The following is a 21,887-nucleotide window of genomic DNA, read 5'->3' on the forward strand; positions in this document are numbered from 1 at the left end:
AAAAAAAAAAAAAAAGAATTAAGAGACAGTGCCCAAGGCCTAAGTTCAAGCCCCCCAACCAACAACAACAACCAAAAAAGAAGAAGAAAGGCATAGCTAGCATGATCATGAGTTCAGGGCCAGCCTGCATTCCATAGTTAAGATTATTTCCAAAAAAAGAAAAGGGTGCCGGTGGCTCACGCCTGTAATCCTAGTTACTCAGGAGGCTAAGATCTGAGGATCACAGTCCAAAGCCAGCCTGGGCAGGTTCTTTTCTCCAAATAACCACCAGAAAACTGAAAGTGGAGCTGTGGCTCAAGTGATGGACCCGCTAGCCTTAAGCTGAAGAGCTGAGGGACAGAAAAGAAAGAAAAGAAGAGAAAAGAAAAATGGGGGGTGGGAATTTGGCTGAGTGGAATGGTAGAGCACTTGTCAGACCCTGGGTTTGATTGCAAACACTCCAGAAAGGGTATATGACTTCCAAAGCCACACAGCTCTACCAGGGCTTCCACCTGGTCACATGGACTTAAGAGACTCCAAATCCAGTGCTCTTTCCACAACGAGCATGAAATCATTTATAATAACCACTCCACTTTGGTCTGGGTAAATAACCTTGACATATCATCTTAGTGAACTACACAAATGACAGCCCCTCTGCGACCTTGGCTGCTTTCTCATGTACATTGTTCTCTCTCCTTGCTGAGTGCAGTCCATCACCTAGGGTGGCCGTGTGTGGGGTGGTGACAGAATTCCCAGGGGACTCCTCCGCTAGTGTGGGCACTCCTATGCCTGCCACCGTCACTCTACCAGAGGTCTCTATAGGACAAGAAAAATGAGAATACCAAGAGCTGGTTGGGGGTGGTCCCAGTTTCTGGCAGATGTTGGCTCAATGTTCGACATGCATTAAGAAACTCTTCTGAGGGCTTACATCTAAAAGACAGAAAAACACAAGAGAGAATCACATCTCTGTAAAATGGACAAAATAACTGTCACTTCCCAGTAGCTCCTATACCCAGACTAGATAGACTACCCCTTCCCCAGGGTCAGGAAGATTCCTCAGTAACAGAGGAGGGGGGATTGCTCACAGTTCCCTGGTCTCCTGAACTCTTCTGAAGAGCAAGTTCTCTCTTCCTGTCCCCTCTGCCAGTGACTGGAGCAGATGAACCAAGCACTCTCAGCCAAGAACCCAACAGAGGCCCTGACGCTTTCTCTGCCTTCTTGACTCTGGGTGCCTAGGTAACTAGAAAAATCCAAAGAACTCAACCTATACCAACAAATATCTGTAGGTTAACTGGGTGTTGGTGGCTCATACCTATAATCTGAGCTACTCAGAAGGGTTGAGATCTGAGGGTCAACATTCAAAGTCAGCCTGGGCAGAAAAGTCCATGAGACTCTTACCACAAACCTAGAAGAAGAGCTCTGGTTCAAAGTGGTAGAGCACTAGCTTTGAGGGTAAAAGCTCCGAGACAGCACCCAGGCCCTGAGTTCAAGCCCCACAACCACCCCCATCACCAACAAAATCCTTCAGGTTATTTACTCCTCCATGAAGGATCCCCTAAGTACTAATAGAACCCAACAAATGAGAAGCTTTGAGGCCAGGAGTCATGGGGCAAACACTCTTCCAGGTCCCTTTAAGGCAGATGTTCAGCATCCAGAGGCCTCAGTAAGATTTAATGACACTTGCTAATCACAGTCTGATCATGGACCTGCTTGACAGCTTGTGCACACGCTTGCTTGTCCCTCTTCCAGCCTAGCCCCCCAGATGGTGATGATGATGACAGTGGCCCTGACCACCTATGTCTACTTCTTTAGAGAGCCTACCCCCCGGCAGACATGGTACCAAGCATACTACTGTTTGTTCTTACACCAACTTGAAATCAAAGCTGACAGGTTGCTACTGTCCACATTTTTCAGATGAGGAGCCTGAAGCAACATCAGCTTAAGGACTTGGTCAATGGAAGCATGTCCAACTGAAAAGGCAGTACTCTTTGTCATGTGTATGACTAGCTATCACTTTAAAAGATGATGGCAGCGCGGCCAACTGAGGGGAGACAAGTTTCAGTCAGAAGATCCTGGGTCCTCTCTTTGCGGCTGCTGCTCTCTGCCTGCTTCTACATCAGTGAAGGGGGGGGGGCAACAGTCATTGTTTCTTTGCAGGATTGTTAAAAAGATAATATAAATAATACTTTTGCAGCTATGCATGTAGTACATGCCTGTAATTCCAAATTCCAGCACTCAGAAGGTTGAGGAAGAATATCATTAGTTTGAGATCAGCTTCAGCTATATAAGGTCAGAGAGAGACTAGAAGGAAGAAAGAAGGACAGAGAGAGAAGTAAGGAAGGAGGGAGGGGGAAAGAAAAGAAAGAAGGGAAGGAAGGAAGGAAGGAGGGAGAGAAAAAGCAAGCAAGCGAAAGGAAGAGGAACAGAGGGAAAGGAAGGGGAAGGGAGGAAGAAAGAGTCAATATTTAGAAAGTGCCTCACATTTCCAGTACTTTGTAAATACTGAGTTTATAAACAGAACCCTGGGCATGACTGTATTCTAGTTAGCTTAACTATTCAGCATAGAACAGAAACTCACTGCTGAATGGAAACAAAACGAAGGACAACAGGACCAAGCAATTGGATAGAAGGATGACAATACATCTTTGCCCCTCGGCAGAGGAACAGGAGCCCACTGTATCCATCTGACTCACCTCTCAGTCTTGGGATGGGAGACTTCTTCTCCAGGCCCATCTTCCTGGGGTGTGCTGAGGATGCCCTGGGAGACAGCCTGCCCAGGCTCACAGCTGGGGTGGGCATCCCTGCCCTGCCTGGGTTCTGGACCATCGCATTTCTTTTCTACCTCACTCTCAGACAAGTCTTCAGGGGAGCTGTCTTCACCGCTGGTGTCCTCGCTGGAGGTGGTCTCATAGCTAGGAGAGGACACAAAGGTCACTCAGTCTGTCCTTCCTGAGAGGACCCATGTCCACCCCAGTGAAATCAAGGTGAGCCTCAGATACCCCTCCCAGTGGCTAACCACATTCTCTGTGACCTGCTTCTGTAGGCTGGGATGAGGGATTCTGAAGAACTCCAGTGTCAGAGAAGCAGGGAGGTTCTGATGCTGGACGTTATTTGGGGAGAAAAAGATAATAAGCTGGCCCAGCGCTGGTGGCTCATGCCTTTAATCCTAACTACTCAGGAGGCTGAGATCTGAAAATCATGGTTCAAAGCTAGCTGGGGCAGGAAAGTCTGTGAGACTCTTATCTCTAATAAACCACTAGAAAACCAGAAGTGGCGCTGTAGCTAAAGTGGTAGAGCATGCTAGCCTTGGCTGAAGAGCTGAGGGATAGAGCCCAAGCCCAGAGTTCAAGCCCCAGGACTAGCAACACACCCATATCCACACCCACACAAAAGATAATAAACTGCACTCAGCTGCAAACACTGAGCAGCCTGCCTTTAATTGGCCATTGCATTCAGACAATCTAGAGAGTCCCAAATGGCCGTGGAAGTTTTGCTTCTGGAATCCTAATGTTAGACCCAAATCCATGCAAACATCTCCCTATGTGCTCTGAGTGTCCTGAACTGCCAGATTAAGTCATGACATTGGGTGGTCAGGAGCCTTCCTTTAGTTCTCTTGCTGCGGCCCAGGGTACATTTGGCAAGGCGTGGGTTCTGTGTGGTACACACGTGTGAACACAACATTGGCCTTTCTCAGATGCACCATTTGAACCTCTGCTTTCAGCGAAAGTGAGGTCCTAGTCACTTGACTTGGAACGATCTTTACATTCAGCAGCGATCTTTACATTCAGCCTGAAGAAACTCCAGTGAGGAATCACACAAGAGGCCAGTCAAGTCCTAGGAGATTTACTGATTCTAATGCCGATGTTCAACAGAAGACCCGAATGGAGAAATGCAGTTCAGATCTGCGTTTGAAGGGCACTGGACACAGCCATGGGGCCATGGCTTCCTGTCTCCACGTGGGCACCTTCACCTAAGGCTTCTGTGCTCACTGGATTTGCACACCCAGCCTTCTCTCCAGTACACTCACATTCCCACCTGCTTCAACCTCAGGGGTTTCTGCTTGGAAACTTTTAGAACTTTTGTGCTTGGAACCTTTTGTTTTTGTGATTAAGTAGGGGCATAGTATGTTTACCAAGCACAGCTTATCTTAAAATTGTTTCCATAAAAGCTACCTGGAAGTAAATGCATTCATTCAGCAAAAATTTAGTAAGTACCTAGGTACTAGGGAGTGTTCTAAAGGTTCTAACAAAGTCCTTGCCCTAAGGAAGCTAATATGCCAGTAGAAAGAGGCAGAAAAATAAACACAGGATCAACTATTATATTCATATAGTGATTAAAACAATGGATAAAATAAATAAGTCATAAGAGTGAACAGTGTTGAGAGGCAGGGTTATTCCCATAAGAATATAGGTTATTTTCTTCTTTCCTTCCTTCCTTTTCTTTTTTTGTGTATGTGTGTATGATATAGGTTATGTTCTTCCCTCCCTCCTGCCTTCCTTCCCTCCCTTCATTCCTTCCTTCCTTACTGTATGTGTGGTACTGGGATTGCACTTTGCTAGGTCAAGTGCTCTACTACTTGGGCCACTCCCAGTTCTTTTGCTTTCTGTTTGTTTTTCAGATAGCTTGCCCAGCTTGAACTATAAACCTCCTATTTTCACCTTCCCAATAGCTGGGATTACAAGCATAAACCACCAAGCCCAGCCCATAACACAAATTCTTTTTTTTTTTGTCAGTGTGGGGCTTGAACTCTGGGCCTGGGTGCTGTCCCTGAGCTCTTCAGTTCAAGGCAAGCACTCTACCACTTGAGCCACAGCACCACTTCTGATTTTCTGGTGGTTAACTGGAGATAAGAGCTTCACGGACTTTCCTGCCCAGGCTGTCTTTGAACCTCAGTCCTCAAATTCAGCCTCCCAAGTAGCTAAGATTACAGGCGTGAGCCACCGGAGCCCAGCAAAACACAATTAACCTTGACTTCCTATGGGAAGTGTTTGCAGGAGGTGAATCGCACTTGAGGTATACTATGTCAGAGTCTTCAGAGCTGAGAATAAGACTTCAACGCTCCCCTTGTGAGCATTTGAGTACTAGATACTGGCAATGCCCAGAAGAAGCACTAGGGGAAGGGGGGAAATGAATGAATATGGGCCCTGATGGGAGGTGGGTGGGGGCGGGGGGGGGTGGAGTGAGGGAAGGCACAAGCCAGAGGGTAGATAAGGCAGGCTGAGCAATGACTAGGGCCTTCCAGGCCTGGGGACAGTGAACTACATTAGGCTGATTCTCCTCTTTAGAACACTAAGTGGCAAACGATCAAAACAGATTACTTTCTTACCAGGCCACTGAGTAAAACATCATCAGAAGTGTGAGTTGCCTGTGATACCCCATTTCATGATTTCCCTGAACAACCTCAGCAATGATGCCCTTTCCGTGTGACTTGAATTAGGAAGGACTTTCCTTCTTCTTGGCAGCCTTCTGGACCCATTGCCTGTTAGGTTGGGGGAGCTTCCTTTAGGATCCCACAGCATCCTGTACATCCTTACCAGGGAACTTATTTTGGTGTATGAGCAGCTCTTTTTTGTTTCTTTTTTTCCCCCCTTTTTGTTTCTTGACTCATTTGTGAGCTTTATAAAGTAGGGACCAGGATTTATTCCTTTAAAAAAAAAAAAAGGTACCACCTAGCAGGTTGCTGGCATTTAATAAAGGTCTTTTGGGTTTTGAACTGAAGGCCCTACACCTGCTAGCCAGATATTCCACTATGTGAATCAGGCCTCTAGCCCTATCCCACTTTTTTGCTGATATCAGGGCTTGAATTTAGGACTTTATGTTCTAACTCGGCCTGCTGGGTGAAGGCTAGCTCTTGCTGCTTTAGCCAAGCCTCCAGGCAGTCTTTCACTGACTGTTGATGGAATCTTGCAGCGTTTTCTGCCCAGGCTCCAGATCTCAAACTCCTGAGTAATTAGGATTACAGGTATAAGCCACCAACACCCAGTATTTTAAATCTTAAATGATTAAAATTTACTTAACTTTTGTATTCCCACAATCTAGCATACTATTGGCATTTAACTACTTTTAATGACAAGTTTAGGAAATATAGCCATGTATCACTTAATAATGCATCAGTCAATGACAGATTACAATCTGTATGTCACAGTGGTCCCATGGGATTATATTGTCCAGTTCCCATCATGGATATCTTAATCTGTGTACATACTATCATGTTCACACAGGGACAAAAATTACTTAATATGCACTTCTCTTCATGACTATATTCCAGATTGTCTTTGTTTTTAGGGTATTGGGGCTTGAATTCAGGGTCTCACTCTTACTTGGCTTCTTGATCAATTGGTGTCTTACCACTTGAGTCACTTCTAGCTCTCTACTACCTTCTAAACCAAATGTTTATTTGTCTCAAGTATGGAAGGTATGATTCATGCTCTACATCAGTAGTCTAGTTCTCTGGGATGGGACTTACATTGTTAAAGGAAGAAAAAATTAAATGGATTGGGCTGGGGTTCAGTTTAGTAGGAGAGCATTTGCCTAGCTTGCTCAAAGCCTTGGGTTTGATACCTAAGATGATAAGTAAGTAAATAAATAAACTGATCCTTTTTTTTTTTCCAGTCATGGGGCTTGAACCCAAGGCTGGTTTGGGGTGGTTAATTGGAAATAAGAGTCTCACAGACTTTTCTGCCCAGGTTGTCTTCAAACTGCAATCCTCAGATCTTAGCCTCCAGAATAGTTAGGATTACAGGCCTGAGCCACCAGCACCCAGCTTAACTGGTAAAACTTAAAGTTCAACAAATCATCTGAGCTTGGGCTAGCTTAAGTGCTGTGGTTCAAGTTAAAGGCCTTCCTCAAAGGGATCAGATACTCAGTTAAGTTTCTAGAAGTCACTTGGAGTCCTGGCCCTAGGTATATTAAAAACAGAAGCTCACAGCTGGTAATGAGCCAAACTCCACGTACACCTGACACGAAGTTTTAAATGACCCTGGAGATTAAATCCCTCGTAGAACACAGACCAGATGCTTCCCCCAGGAACAGAGCAGTAAGGACAACAGCAGGAGAGGAAGCAGCAGCAGGCGATGCTTACCCACCGTTAACCCCAACAAACTGAAGGTTCTTTTTGGTTCCATTACCTCCTGCACGGAAGCCATAGTCTTTCTTTTTCATTATGGATTTAAGGCTGGTCGACGGGGAGATCTCTAGGCAGACACAACATCACAGATTAGAATGATCTTGAGGTAGCAAAACGAGGATTCTAGCTGGGTGTAGTGGGAGTTCATTCCAGTAATCCTAGCTACTCAAGAGGCTGAGATCTGAGGATCAAGGTTCAAAACCAGCTCTGGTGGGAAAGTCTGTGAGTCAATCTCCAATTAACCATCAAGAAGCTAGAAGTGGAGCTTTAGCTCAAGTGGTAGAGTGCACTAGCCTTGAGTACAAAAGCTCATAGTCACTATCCAGGCCCTAAAGTCAAGCCCCAGGACCAGCACCAATACAGGGAATACAGGTTGAAGGTATGAAGAAGCAAAGAAGGACAGTGGACCAGATAATGCAAAGCAAAGGTCTTGAGGGCTTTCGAAGGAGGCGCGGCCTTCTGGCCAATGTCCTTAGAAGTATTTGGGTAAGTAATACCTCTCTCTATTGTGGATGATGGACTGCAGTTACTGGAGCACTACTCTCTCAGAGAACCATGTGGTAGAGATGCCTCTGCCGTCCTTGTCCTATGGCTGAGAAATCTGAGGCCTAGACTTGCTCAGCAAATAGCAGAGCAGGACAACTCAGGTCTTGACTTGTAGTCCAGAATCCCCCAGGTCTGCTCAAGACCCCTCAGTGGTCCTTTCTGGATCACATGCAAGTCCTTACATGTGATGTGGAGACAGTGATGGCACTGGGCACACAGCAGACACACATGCTGTGCTCTGTGCAACAGGAAGCATTTCCCAATGGGCAAGACTAGAACTAGAATCAACACGAGGAAGCAGCCAACTTGTGCCTGTGGCAGGAAGCAGATCTACCCACTGAGCATAAGCACAATATGATTCCATTTTATTCAATAGTGAAAAGGGTATGACCTGTTAGAAGAAGGGTGTGCGTGTGTGCGCACAAGTGTGTGTGTGTGTGTGAGAGAGAGAGAGAGAGAGAAAGAGAGAGAGAGAGAGAGAGAGTTTGAGATTTTTTTTAAATACCAGTCCAGGGGCTTGAATTCAGAGCCCAGGCTCTGTCCCTTAGCTTTTTCACTCAAGGCTGGTGCTCTAACACTTGAGCCACAGCTCCACTTCTGGCTTTTTGGTGGTTAATTGGAGATAAGAGTCCTGCACTTGTCTGCCTGGTCTGGCTTCAAACCACAGTCCTCAGATCTCAGCTTTCTGAGTAGTTAAGATTACAAGCGTGAGCCATTGGCCCCTGGCTTGTAGAGGACTTTTAATGTGGGAGAGCTGAAAAGGAAGGCAGGAATGCCAGAGCCTGGGAGACCAGGAAGGGACGCTGGCAGAGCACACAGCAGCACCACACTTAGCCCTAGCCCTAGAGTTTATGCCATGCAAATGAGACTAAGCACCATCTCTGCAGACCAAGAGCTGCAGCTGCATGGCCTGGCAGACAGACTGTGGGCTGAATTTCTACTCGGATCCTGCTAGCGCCTCCATGGCCTGCACTGTCTCATAGCTGTATGTGGTGGCCCTGCAATCAGAGTAGAGGTACTAGCCCCCTCCTACTTTTACATAAATCAATTGTTTTCTATCAAATTCCTGGAGGTGATAAAATCACACACACACACACACACACACACACACACACACACACACTTCCAACTTGTGCTATAAAGGAGAGACAATTCCTGGTCTGGCACCCCAGTGTTTACCTATTGGCGAGGAGGAAGGAGCTGAGGGATCCTTCTGAGCAGGTTCCTGGGCAGAGTAGGCAGACAGCAGCAGGTTGAGGGAGCTGAGCAGCTGGCTCTGGATGCTGCTGAGCTTGGAGGCAGGCTGCTTGATGGCGCTGGCCAGCTCTGGGTACCCGTGCTCCAGGCAGTTCCACTGCTCCTGCAGGAGCTCCTGGATCTTCTTCACGTACTGGCCGATCGTGACATCTGTCGGGGAGCTTGCTGGTCGTTCTGGGTGCTCTTTTCCAGGGAGCTCTGCACTGGCCTCCTGCATTGCTGCTGGGGTGGCCTCTCTGTGGCTACTCCATGAAGAGCCGTCTACTGCCCTGGCCGGGCCTTCCACCGCTGCCTGTAGGGATCTATCTGGCTCAGAGACATCTTCTTCGATTCTGAGCTCAGTGGACAGGCAGCTACAAAAAGAAGAGGCGAGGCCCTTCTCTGGTCCCTTGGGCAGTGACAGATGGGGTGGCACACGTTCTTCAGGACTCTGCCCCCCTGCTGTGGGGCTGTTCTGCCCCCGTAAGAGGCCATAGTCCTGTGCCCTGGGTCCCCAGCTTTCAGAGTCTGCGATGCTCAGGTTGACCCCGATGCTCTTGTCACATGACTCCCAGGGGATGAGGCCAAGGATAGGATCTGTGTTAACCATGGCATCAATCTGAACCTGAGCAGCCCTGGCATTCTCTTGGCTAAGCTTTTCTTCTAACTGGGCTAGGGAGGACTCTAGCTCTTGAATTCTCTGCTCTCTGGCCTTGATTTCCTCTTTGTGCTGCTGGAGGGCAGCTCTGACCTGGGCCAGCTCCTCTGTGCTTCCGGATAACTCACCCTCGAGGGCGGAGATCTGCTGCTTTAGACTGGAGATGGCACTGGGATCGAGCCCCACCAGGCCTAGGCTTTCCTCAGTGACCCGGACGCCAATGCTTCTCACATCTACCTCCACAGGGGGCGGGGGTGGGATCTCGCTAATGCTGAGCTCGATCTCCTCCAGCGGGAGCTCATTCTCGGGGATGGGTGATGGCAGAGGTGGAGGGCTGGGCGTGGAGGAGTCAGGTGTAAACACCACCTCTGTTCTGCTTCTGTATTCTCCTTCCCCATCATCTGGAACAATCTTCTGGAATGAGGAAGGAGGGCCTGGGAGGCACAGGTGTTTTGGGGTCTCCACTTCACCCTCTGCAGACTCAGTCCCCTTCTGGACCAGCACTCCATCTTCCAGCTCCCTGCTAGTCAGCTGGGCTGATGCTTGAGGGCTGGAGCTATGAAAACCTGCAAATCCTTCCGCAGGGCCAAAGGCACCATGGCAGACACTGTCTTCTCCCAGAAGTGGAGGCAGGGCTGGAGACACAGGGAGCCCCGGGCCCACGCTTGCCTCCTCTGAGGCCCTGTTTTGCAGCAGTGTGGCGGGCATGCTGGATGCTCTCAAAAGCTGAGGCCGACTGGTCCCAGGGGCCAGATCAGCATCCTCTGGACCAGGAGCCTCCAACTGTCTGGAGGCCTCTGCCAACAGGGCCTTCCTGTGGTAGCTGAGCTCGTTCCCACTGGCTGGGCCCTGGAGAGGATCACCCAGCCGCAGGGCCTGGCTATGCTCCGGGGTCCCCAGGGACACCTTGCTCGGCACCACTGGAGACCAGTTTTGCTGAGGAAGAAGAACATGAGGACGAGCCCCACTGTCCAGAAGACTGAAGTTTCGGGGTAAGGTGCTGAACTTGGCCTGTTTGGCTCTCCTGTGGATAGGAATTCTTTTGAGGGTATTTCCCTTTTCAATGTCATCCACATATTTGAGGAAGTCGAGGTCTAAGTGAAAGCCGTATGGTGTCTCCACAGAATAAGGGTGACTCTTTGGAGGGTCTTTCTCTTCAACCCCCTGAGAGGTCTGGTCTTTGGCTGGGAGACGTAACACATAAAAAGAAAGAAGCCAAAGTTAATAAGAGACTAAGGCCAGGTGCTGATAGCTCATCCCTGTAATCCTAGCTGCTGGGGAAGATGATATCTGAGGATCATGGCTCAAAGCCAGCCTGAGCAGATAAACCTGAAAGACTATGTGGGGGCACCTGTGGCTCACACCTGTAATCCCAGCTACTCAGAAGGCTGAGATCTGAGGATCATGGTTCAAAGCCAGCCCGGGAAGTAAAGTCAGTGAGACTCATATCTCCAATTAACCACCAGAAAACCAGAAGTGGCACTGTGGCTCAAGTGATAGAGTGCTCTGAGCTGAAGGGCTCAGAGCCAGTACCCAGGCCCAGAGTTCAAGCCCCATGACTGACCCTCCCCCCCCCAAAAAAAATCAGAGACTCTTATTTCCAGTTAACCAGCAAAAAAGCCAGAAGTAAGCTGGGCACAGATGGCTCATGCCTATAATCCTAGATACTTAAGAAGTTTGAGATTTGAGGATCACAGTTCAAAGCCAGCCTGGTAGGAAAGTCTATGAGAATCTTATCTACAATTAGTCACTAGAAAAACTAGAAGTGGTCTCAAAGTGGTAGAGCACTAACCTTGAGCAAAAAGAGCTCAGGAACAGCACCCAGGCCTTGAGTTCAAGCTCCATGACCAACAAAAGATAAAGAAGTTTAAAAAGCCAGAGTGGAGGTATGAACTCAAGTGGTAGCAGGACAGCCTTGAGCACAAAAGCCAAGTAAGATCTTGAGACTCAGAGTTCAAGCCCCAGTATCAGCCCAAGAAGGAAAGATAGAGAAAGAGAGAGAGACAGAGAGAGACAGAGAGAGACAGACAGAGTCTAATTTAGATTTTAACACTTCTGCCGGGCGCTGGTGACTCACGCCTGTAATCCTAGCTACTCAGGAAGCTGAGATCTGAGGATCGCGGTTCAAAGTCAGCCCGGGCAGGAAAGACCGTGAGACTCCTATCTCCAATAAACCACCAGAAAACTGGAAGTGGCGCTGTAGCTCAAGTGGTAGAGTGCTCGCCTTGAGCTGAAGAGCTGAAGGACAGCGCCCAGGCCCAGAGTTCAAGCCCCACGACCGACAAAAAAACAAAAAACAAAAACAAAAACAAAAAATTCCATGTAAGACTTCTAAGTGTTCTGACCTCTAAATTATGCTCTAAGATGTTCACAACCATTTGTGGCTATGTTGGGAAAACAACTTACCTAAAGCAATGTGTATTTAGCCAATATCTGAAGGCCATAGAGTGAGAGAATACTTTCTAATTTGTACTGTCATCTTAGTTGGTAATGTGGAATCTTTCTTTAAGCCAGCAAGCCAGAATTGTCTCATGCTGGTTTTCTAGGTTTGAGATATGCAACTGCTGAATTAAAGTGGACCAAACTTTACCACATCAGGGGACTCGTTGACAATTTAGATACAGAAGGTTTTGAAGAATATGATACAGGATTCTTATTAGTATTAAAAAAAAAAAAAGCCAGCTGGGTGCTGATGGCTCATGCCTATAATCCTAGCTACTCAAGAGACTGAGATCTGAGGATTGCATTAGGAAGCCAGACTCTTATCTCAAATAAAATACCAAAAAGGCAGAAAGTAGAACTGTGGCTCAAGTGGTGGAATGCTAGCTTTGAACAAAAGAAGCTCAAAGACAGCTGCCCAAAGCCTGAGTTCAAAATCCCAGGATTGTACACCCCTCTGCCAAATAAATAAATGAAAAATAAAAGCCAGGCACTGGTGGCTCATGCCTGTAATCATAGTTACTCAGGAGGCTGAGATCTGAGGATCATGGTTCAAAACCAAGCCCAGGCAAGAAAGTCCATGAGACTCTTATCTCCAATTACCCACCAGAAAAACTGGAAGTAAAACTGTGACTCAAGTAAGAAAGTGCTAGCCTTAAGCAAAAAGATTCAGAGACAGTGCCAAGGCCCTGAGTTCAAACCCCAGTACTGACAAAATAAATAAATAACAACTTTCATTCCTCAAGTAGGTAATAGTAAATTGCAAAAGGCAGAGGTATTAATAAATGAGGGCTTCCATGTTAGCTAAGCTTCTCAGCTGTCCCAGCACAGATGATCAAGCATAGCCAGCATTCTTTCCTTCTGAAAACTTGCCTAACAACATGAATTCCACTTTCAAAATCCCATGGCAAGCTGTGGCTCAAGTGGTAGAGCGCTCACCTTGAGCTGAAGAGTGCAGGGGGTGGGTACCCAGGCCCAGAGTTCAAGCCCAAGACTGACAAAAAAAAAAAAAGGGCCACCACAGTTATACACCTTCTGAGGGGCATGGGCCCCATGACTTTTCAGGGCACCCTGAAGTATGAGGGGACATGGTGGTAAGATCAGTCTCCAGTGCATTGTTACTATGGATCTCCTCACAGTGTCCACCTGCTGATCCCACATAAGACACTAAGGACACAGTAGACCTTTTTCTTCCAGCATTCCTGTGTGACACCCCTCATTACCTCTGTGATACTCTGCTGCCCTGCTCTGAAAAAGCTGTGTTCGGGATAAGATTTAAATACAGATTATAATCCACACTGGTAGTGCATACTTCTAATACCAACTCTTGGGAAACTGAGGCAGGAGGCTCATGAGTTCAAGTGAAACCCTGTTTCCAAATAAATAAATAAATAAAGGGCACTGTGGGTCACACCTATAACTCACTACTCAGGAGGTTGAGATCTAAAGAGCACAGTTCAAAACCTGCCTAGGCAGGAATGTCTAGGAATCGCTTATCTCCAAAAAGTCAAAAATAGAGACATGGCTCAAACGGTAGAGTGCAGGCCTTGAGAAAAAAAAGCTAAATGACAGTGCCCAGGCTCTGAGTCCAAGCCCAGTACCAGTGCAAAAGTAAATATATAAATAGTACAGATTCTAAACATGAGTCTATAGCACTGTTATGCGGCCTTGAGGAGCTTACTTAGTCTCACACATTTCAACATCTTTAATACATAAGATCATTGTGGGGCCTAATTAATTAAATAATGAATACAAGGTTCTTGGTACAGTGCTACTTCATAATGAACATTTTTATTTGCTACATGCTCAATATTTTGGTTATTATATTTGTGGAAGCCTGAAAATATACACAAAAGGTTTTAGAATGAAAATCAACTTCTAAGATTTACTTCCAGATGCTCCAGAAGTTTTATTGACTGATAGCTTGAAAGGGATTGGCTCTATCTTGCCAAATTATAAAATAGCAGTAATTCAGTGATTATTAATTCAGTAATTAATCATAGCTATTCAGGAGGGTGAGATGTAAGGATCCAGGTTCAAAGCCATCCCAAGCAAGAAAGTCTTTGAGGTTCTTATCTCCAATTAATCACTGAAAAACCTGAAGTACAGCTGTGGCTCAAGTGGGAGACCACTAGCCTTGAGCAAAAAGAAGCTCAGGGACAGTACCCAAGCCCCCAGAATTCAAGCCCCAGGACTGGCAAAAGAAGGAGGAGGAGGAGGTGGAGGAGGAGGAGGCTGGGAAGTTGGCTCAGTGGTAGTGCGCTTGCCTCGCATGCATGAGGCCCTGGGTTTGATTCCTTAGCACCACATAAGCAGAAAAAAGCCAGAAGTGGTGCTGTGGCTCAAGTGGTACAGGGCTAGCCTTGAGCTGAAGAGCTGAGGGACAGCATCCAGGCCCAGAGTTCAGACCCTACGACTGGACCCAAAAATAAAAATAAAAAAAAAAGAAGAAGAAGAGGAAGAGGAGGAAGAAGGAGGAAGAAGAAGAGGAAGAAGAAGAAGAAGAAGGCAGCACATACTAGTGGCAGTAGGAAGCGAGCTGCCAGTATAAATCCAATTTCCTTGAGACTACCACACTGACAACAGCCCCAAGACAGGAGGTATAGAGAAAGGGAGAAAGATGCTTAGCCACGCTCCAGCTTTCTGGCCATCTTACCCAAGATACATGTGTGAATATAAGTCACCAGCCAGTATCTGACTTCAACTACAAGAGACACCCCCATGTGGACTACTCCAATGGATCTGTATCCATAATTTTTGTGGTAGGCCACAAAGTTTCAAGGTGGGCTATTACACAAATAACCAGAACAGATACTGTAGATGATGTTAGAGAATGTGCAGACTCTAAGGTATAAAATTGATAGGATTCCAGGATTCTATAAATACGGTTGATCAGACAGAAATTAAAGTGTGATACACAAGGGTGAAGAGTAGAGAAAGATAAAATTGGAAAGGTTAGGATTGGGAATGTGGATTAGTGGTAGAGTGCTTGCCTGGGTTCGATTCCACAGTACCATATAAACAGAAAAAGCTAGAAGTAGCTGGGCACCGGTGGCTCACACCTGTAATACTAGCTACTCAGGAGACTGAGATCTGAGGATCATGGTTCAAAGCCAGCCTGGGCAGAAAAGTCCATGAGACTCTGATTTCCAATAAACCACTAGAAAACCAGAAGTGGCGCTGTGGCTCAAGAGGTAGAGCACTCGCCTTTTGCTGAAGAGCGCAGGGACAGCACCCAGGCCCAGAGTTCAAGCCCCGCGACCGACCAAAAGAAAAAAAATAAGAAAAAGCCAGAAGTGGTGTTATGGCTCCAGTGGTAGGTAGAGTGCTAGCCTTGAGCAAAAAGCTCAGGGACAGTACCCAGGCCCTGAATCCAAGCCCCATGACTGGCAAAAAAGGAGGAAAAGTTAATCTTCATCAAATCCAGAAGTCATTTATATGCATCTTAAAGAGAGCTTTGACTTTATTCTCTAGGTAATAGGAGCCATGGAAGGGTTTTAAACAAGGGTGTGTCTTGATTAAATGGGATCTCAAATTGGGCATTCTTTTATTGCTGTTCTGTTTTGAGACAGGATCTCACTAAGTCCCTCATGCCAGCCCTAAACTTGAGATCCTTCTGCCTCTGTCTCCTGAGTACTGAGATCACAGGGATATGACATCATATCCAGTTCAAAAAAAACATTCTTGCGAAGGATTAGAAGAATAAACCAGAGGCAGGGTACCAGTTGGGAGACTTCTGACTTGGCTAGGTGAGAGAAACTACAGGCAATGAAGGGAACAGGATTAGTTTTATCTATGTATGTATGTACGTATGTATGTATGAACGTATCTATCTACCTACCTATCTCCTTCCCTCCTTCTCTCCCTCTCTCTCTCTCTCTCTCTCTCTCTATATATATATATATATAAAATCATACTGGGGCTTCAACTCAGGGCCTGTGTGCACTGTATCTCAAGCTGGTACTCTACCATGACCACAGTTTCCCTCTGGTTTTTTGGTAGACAACTGGAGAGTCTCAAAGACATTTCTGCTTGTGCTGGTTTTAAACCTCCATTCTCAAATCTCAGCCTCCTGAGTAGCTAGGATTGCAAGTGTGAGCCACATGCATAAGCCTCTGGGCTCACTCAGAAGCCTCCTGCATCAAAGGACAGGCAAACTGAGAGAGAGGGGGAGGAGGAAGAAAGAGAGAGAGAGAACTGTTTATTAAATAGAGAGATTTATATATGACTCAGAAGGCAAGGACAAGACTACATTATTTATCTGCTTACTGCTCTGTTCAGGAGAAATACACCGATTTGCCTGGTTGCTTCTGGGAGAAAGTCCAGAGCACAAACACAATAATAGCTTCAAATAAGAGCGGGCAGATTTAGAGCTAGATGTGGTGTTTCACACCTGCCATTCCAGCTACTGGGGGGGAAGTAGGATAACTGTCTTCATTGGAAATGAAATTCCAATAAGATAACTCAACACACATTTGGTCAGGCTGGCTAGATTTGAATCCTACCTGTCATCTTCTACTTGTGTGCCTTGGTTTCTCCTTCTGTAAGGTGGAAATAGTAACAAGCTAACTCACAGAGTGACTGTTACTGTCAGGGCACAGGGCATGGAGTAGATGCATGCTACACTTTGGCAGGTTGATTCTGCATGGGGCAGGCGAGGACTCACTCAGGACTTTCTCCTTGAAACACCAAACTCTATGAAGACCACAGTCTCCAGGGGGAATGAGAGCCCAAGAAATAACAGGAGAGACAGAGAAGAAAAAAGTAAGGTAGCTCATAGCTACTAGAAACTTCTTGAAGGCACAGCTGATCTGTGGGCCTTTGAGAAAGACCTACAAACACAGAGATCAGCCTAAATACTACTCACAGACCCTAAGAAGGAAGGAGAGAAGGCTAGTCCTCCTGAAGGGCAAAAATGAAGTTTAGCAGGTGAAAGCATCCACTAGGGACATTTATAGAGAGAAAGAGAATTGCAGCTATTTATATTCAAGTTTCTGAAGGAGATGGGAAACACGGAAGAAGAGGAAATGACCCCACAAAAGCCAGGAAGAATAGGAATTAGATGAATGCCTTCTAAAGGCCAAAATGTGAAAAAAAAGCATTGCCTTTTCTTCTCTGTCTCAGTCTGCAAAACGCTGTGGCTGAAGGGTGTCTTTTTCCAGCTATTGTAGATAGCCACTCGGACAGCAGCAATCTTGAGGATGCTGAATGAGGACCAGTGAAGGGAGATGGCAGAATGACAGCCCCTCCCTCTCCTCCCCACCCCCGGCACTGGTGCTCTGTGGGAACTTCCAGAAATGCACCACAAAGGCAGCTCTCTAGGGAGAAAGGCAGGCTCTTGAAATATGTGGCAATACATTTGGAAACAAGCAAGAGGCAGAGCTGTAGCCGGTGTCTGCTCCCTGGGGCCTGTGCCAGTCAGGGCCATATAACATGAGAGGGATAAGGGGCTCTCCTGATTCCTGACCATGGGTGATCCTGAACAAGCATTGATCAGACGTTGAGAAATCGGGGTCTGACCTTCAGCAAATTTCCTGGAATGGATGAGGGAAGATTCATGGAGACATGTGCTAAACTAAACAGTTATTACTTGATAAATTTATGTGCAATGTCTTCTTAGTTCTGTTTTTTTTTGGGGGGGGGCTGGTCATAGGGCTTTAACTCTGGGCCTGGCACTGTCCCTGAACTTCTTTTGCTCAAGGCTAGCGCTCTACCACTTGAGCCACAGCACCACTTTTGGCTTTTTTTTTAATCTTTCTGGAAAATGTGGGTCATCCTTAAGGACAGTACTTAACAAATGGCTTTCTTTCTTTCTTTCTTCCCTGAGAGAATGAAGGGGCAGGGGAAACAACCACTGAATATTTAGTGAGCATTAAGGGGACTTTAGGCCTATAGAGGAATTGGAGTCAGATAATCTAGAGACTTATCTTTGTGGTAATGAATAAATGACTGGCTGTCCTTAGAGGAAAGTAAGAGGAGTTAGACAGAACTGAAGACTAAGGGCTCTCATGGTACTGGGATTCATCTCCTGTTATTCTTCCTGCATGATGCCCAGGGACCAAGATGGAGACCAGGCCTGCAGCCTGCAACTATGGGGCCGGATTCCATCACAGAGCCCATGGCAGGGCGTGATTGGGGACAGCCAACAGATGTAACCTTGGCTCAGGGGTGGGACACTCAAGGGCTCTTTAGCAATGACAAAAATGTGTCCAGAGCCAAAGTTCCATCACATGTATGTGTGTGGAGGGGATAAGGGTTAGCTGGAACTTGAACACAGGACTTTGCATTCCTGCTAAGTGTTTTTTCCTGTTCATGGCTGGCACTCTTAGCACTTGAGCCACACTTCCCCTTCCATTCATCACTTGTCTTCATAAGTTATCCTTGAGAATCTTTCAATACTTCCATTCTTTTATATCCTATGGGCTGGTATAAGCCCACATTGTTAGATTGGCCATTCTTCAAGGATACGCAGGTTGGTCTTAATTCTGTGCCAGGTAAGAAACAGTGGTTGGCTTGATATTTGTTGAAGGGGTGGCTCATGAAAAGATGAGTGGGAAGATGAGTGGGTCTGCAGGCTCTAGTTTGTTGGGGGCTGAGTCTCAATGCTGTGGTATCTGTGATGGTTATGTTAATCATGCTAAACCATGCAAAGTTGTCATTCCTCTCAGTGGGGCCTTGGCCCAGCTCCTCTCTGAAACAAACAAGGGTGAATGACTTCCAGTCACTTAGTAATGCAAAATAATGAGGGAACATCCTTGGATATTATTGCTTTTTTAATCTATAATGGATGAAGCAAGGACTCTGTGGAAATGGTTGATTTGTGTAGGACAGGAGTTGTGAGCTTGCTTAGATGACTTCACCCAGTTTACCCTTTAACAGGTAGGAGGGCTGATGACCAGATGATAGCCCACATCCCACCTTGTGAATCCTCCTCCACCCTTCTCCATCTTCCTCCTTTTCCTCTACTTCTTTTTTGTTTTGTTTGGCTTTTTTGTTTTTCTGTGCTGGCACTAGGGCTTGGACTTAAGGGTGTAGTCGCTGTCCCTTAGCTTTGTCACTCAAGGCTAGTGCTCTGCCACTTGAGCCTCAGCTCTATTTCTGGCTTTTTTTGGGGGGGGGAGTAATTCATTGGAGATAAGAGTCTCATGGACTTTCTTGCCCAGGCTGGCTTTCCAAACCAAGTGCTCCTTTAGACCTTGATCCTGAGATCTGAGTAGCTAGATTACAGGCATGAGCAACCAATGCCTGGCTCCTTAGTTCTTTTTTAATTTTTCTATTGTATTGTAAAGGTGTAATTACATAAGTCAGGTACAGAGTAAATGTCACTCCTTCCCTCTGGTATTCCTATACTACCTTAACCATGGGACTGGCCTTGTGATCAGCTTTGCCCAGAGGGGAACAGCAAATGTGGCACATGCAGGCATTTGAACACTGGTTGCCCAATGAGATTGTTTCTGCTGTGCCTGAATCCTTCTGCCACCATGGGTGAACAAGCCCCTGGATGAAAGGTGTCATTTAGCCAAGCCTGACACTGCTGGTCCAATTAGCATAGGAGTGAGGCCATTCCAAACCATTCAGCCCTCTCCAAGCCACCCAGAAGATCATAGGAATAGACCCAAAACAGAACAGCCGAGCTAGCCTAAGCTAGAATACTGACCCTGCCAATCTACATAACCTTTTAAGAAATAATAAACGGGAAATGGGGCTGTGGCTCAAGTGGTAGAGCACTTGCCTTGAACTGAAGAGCTCAGGGACAGTGCCCAGGCTCAGTTCAAGGAAAGAGCACCCTGTTCCTTTCTTGGTGCTTGGATGAAATGAGAAAAAAAAGTCTGAAGACTACACAAGTCCAGGATTTTGTATTTCATAAAATATAAAAATATTTTATAGGGGGCTGGGAAGGTGGCTCAGTGGTAGAGCGCTTGCCTTGAATGCCTGAGGCCCTGGGTTCGATTCCTCAGCACCACATAAGCAAAAAGAAAAAAGCCGGAAGTGGTGCTGTGGCTCAAGTGGTAGAGCGACAGTGCTCAGGCCCAGAGTTCAGGCCCCACGACCGGACCAAAAAAAAAAAAATATTTTATAGGGGCTGGGAAGGTGGCTCAGTGGTAGAGCGCTTGCCTTGCATGCCTGAGGCCCTGGGTTCGATTCCTCAGCACCACATAAACAAAAAGAAAAAAGCCGGAAGTGGCGCTGTGGCTCAAGTGGTAGAGCGCTAGCCTTGAGCTTGAAGAGCTGAGGGACAGCGCCCAGGCCCAGAGTTCAGGCCCCACGACCGAACACCCCCCCAAAAAAATTTATAATGTAGGGTTTGGGCTTCCTGGCACTGCCTCCATGGAGAAAGCCCCCCTCCCCGCAGCCCTTTCCATGGCTATTTCAATGGCTTGCAGTAACCCTCCCTTTCCAAAGTGCCCCTTCAAACCAGGGCATAGAAAGCAGCCTGCCTGCCAGGCGCTGATGGTTCACACCTGTAATCCTAGCTACTCAAGAGGCTGAGATCTGAGGATTACGGTTCAAAGCCAGTCTGGGTAGGAAAGTCTCTGAGACTCTTACCTCCAATAAACCATTCAAAAAATGGGAAGTGGCGCTATGGCTCAAGTGTCTAGTAGAGTGCTAGCCTTGAGCTAAAGAGCTCAGGGACAGCACCCAGGCCCCGAGTTCAAGCCCCACAACTGACAAAAAGAAAAAAAAAGAAAAGAAAAGAAAGCAGCCTGCCTACCATCTGTCTTCTCCATCTTTAGGAACACAACTTCAGTTTTACAGGCAGTCTTCATCCACAAAGTCTGGAAAAATATTTGGAGAGTTCTGAAAGAAAGAAGAGAGAAACAGAGAGATTCATGAGAACTAGAATAAGTCAGCCTTGAGGAAACAACACTGAAGAAAGTGACATCCACCCCTGCTTCTTGCCCAGGGGTGCTCCTGAGCTCTCCAAGGAAGGAGATGAACAGCATGACCTTAGAGCCCACCTCTGGGTATGTCTTTATGAGATGTTGACATGAAAAGAAGGCACTTGGAGCTGGGTGTCTGTGGCTCATGCCTGTAATCTTAGTTACTCAAGAAGCTGAGATCAAGAAGCCAGCCTAGACAGGGAAAGTCCACGGACTCTTCTCCAATTAACCACCAAAAAGCTGGGTGCTAGTGGCTCATGCGTGTAATCCTAGCTATGCAGGAGGCTGACCTCTGAGGATTATGGTTTCAAGCCAGCCCAAGCAGGAAAGCCTAAAGACTCTTATCTTTTTTTTTTTTTTTGGTCAGTTGTGGGGCTTGAACTCTGGGCTTGGGCACTATCCCTCAGCTCTTCAGCTCAAGGCAAGCGCTCTACCACTTGAGCCACAGTGCTACTTTTGGTTTTCTAGTGGTTTTATTGGAGATAAGAGTCTCTGGGGCTGGGAAGATGGCTCAGTGATAGAGCGCTTGCCTTGCATGCATGAGGCCCTGGGTTCAATTCCTCAGCACCACATAAGCAAAAAAAGAAAAAAGCCAGAAGTGGCTCTGTGGCTCAAGTAGTAGAGTGCTAGCCTTGAGCTGAAGAGCTGAAGGACAACACCCAGGCCCAGAGTTCAGGCCCCACGACCGGACTCCCCCACCCCCCCCAAAAAAAAAGCTGGAAGTAGAGCTGTGGCTCAAGTTGTAGGGCACTAGCCTTGAGCCAAAAGGTTCAGGGATAGAACCCAGAGCCCGCCCTGAGTTCAAGCTCCAGGATCAGCACTACCGCCACCCCCACCCCCCTCCAAAAAAGGCCAGAAGTGGAGCTGTGCCTCAAGGGTCAGAGCACTAGCCTTGAGCCAAAATGCTAAACGACGGAAGCTCCCAGTTGAAACCCCAATACTAGCAGAGAGGAAGGAAAGCAAAGGCAGGGGAAGGGAAAAGGGAAGGGGAAGGTATCTCATCCAACTTCCTCACTTGGAG

General features: G+C 46.9%; 1 protein-coding gene across 1 annotated transcript in view; it reads right to left on the reverse strand.

Annotated features, from left to right (window-relative positions):
• The window catches only part of Kank4 (KN motif and ankyrin repeat domains 4), a 33,957-nt gene extending 13,183 nt beyond the window's left edge, over positions 1 to 20,774 (reverse strand). Inside the window, exons 1-5 of the mRNA XM_013020566.1 lie at positions 20,698 to 20,774; positions 8,831 to 10,729; positions 7,061 to 7,172; positions 2,673 to 2,891; positions 822 to 909 (exon numbers count right to left, since the gene is read on the reverse strand). Of these exons, the coding sequence (XP_012876020.1) occupies positions 822 to 909; positions 2,673 to 2,891; positions 7,061 to 7,172; positions 8,831 to 10,729; positions 20,698 to 20,752 (2,373 nt within the window). The 5' untranslated portion in view covers positions 20,753 to 20,774. The remainder of the gene's footprint in view (positions 1 to 821; positions 910 to 2,672; positions 2,892 to 7,060; positions 7,173 to 8,830; positions 10,730 to 20,697) is intronic.
• Positions 20,775 to 21,887: the final 1,113 nt, after the last annotated feature.

This window comes from Dipodomys ordii, unplaced genomic scaffold (genome assembly GCF_000151885.1).
Source record: "Dipodomys ordii isolate 6190 unplaced genomic scaffold, Dord_2.0 Scaffold51, whole genome shotgun sequence".
In the NCBI taxonomy this organism is placed as follows: domain Eukaryota; kingdom Metazoa; phylum Chordata; class Mammalia; order Rodentia; family Heteromyidae; genus Dipodomys; species Dipodomys ordii.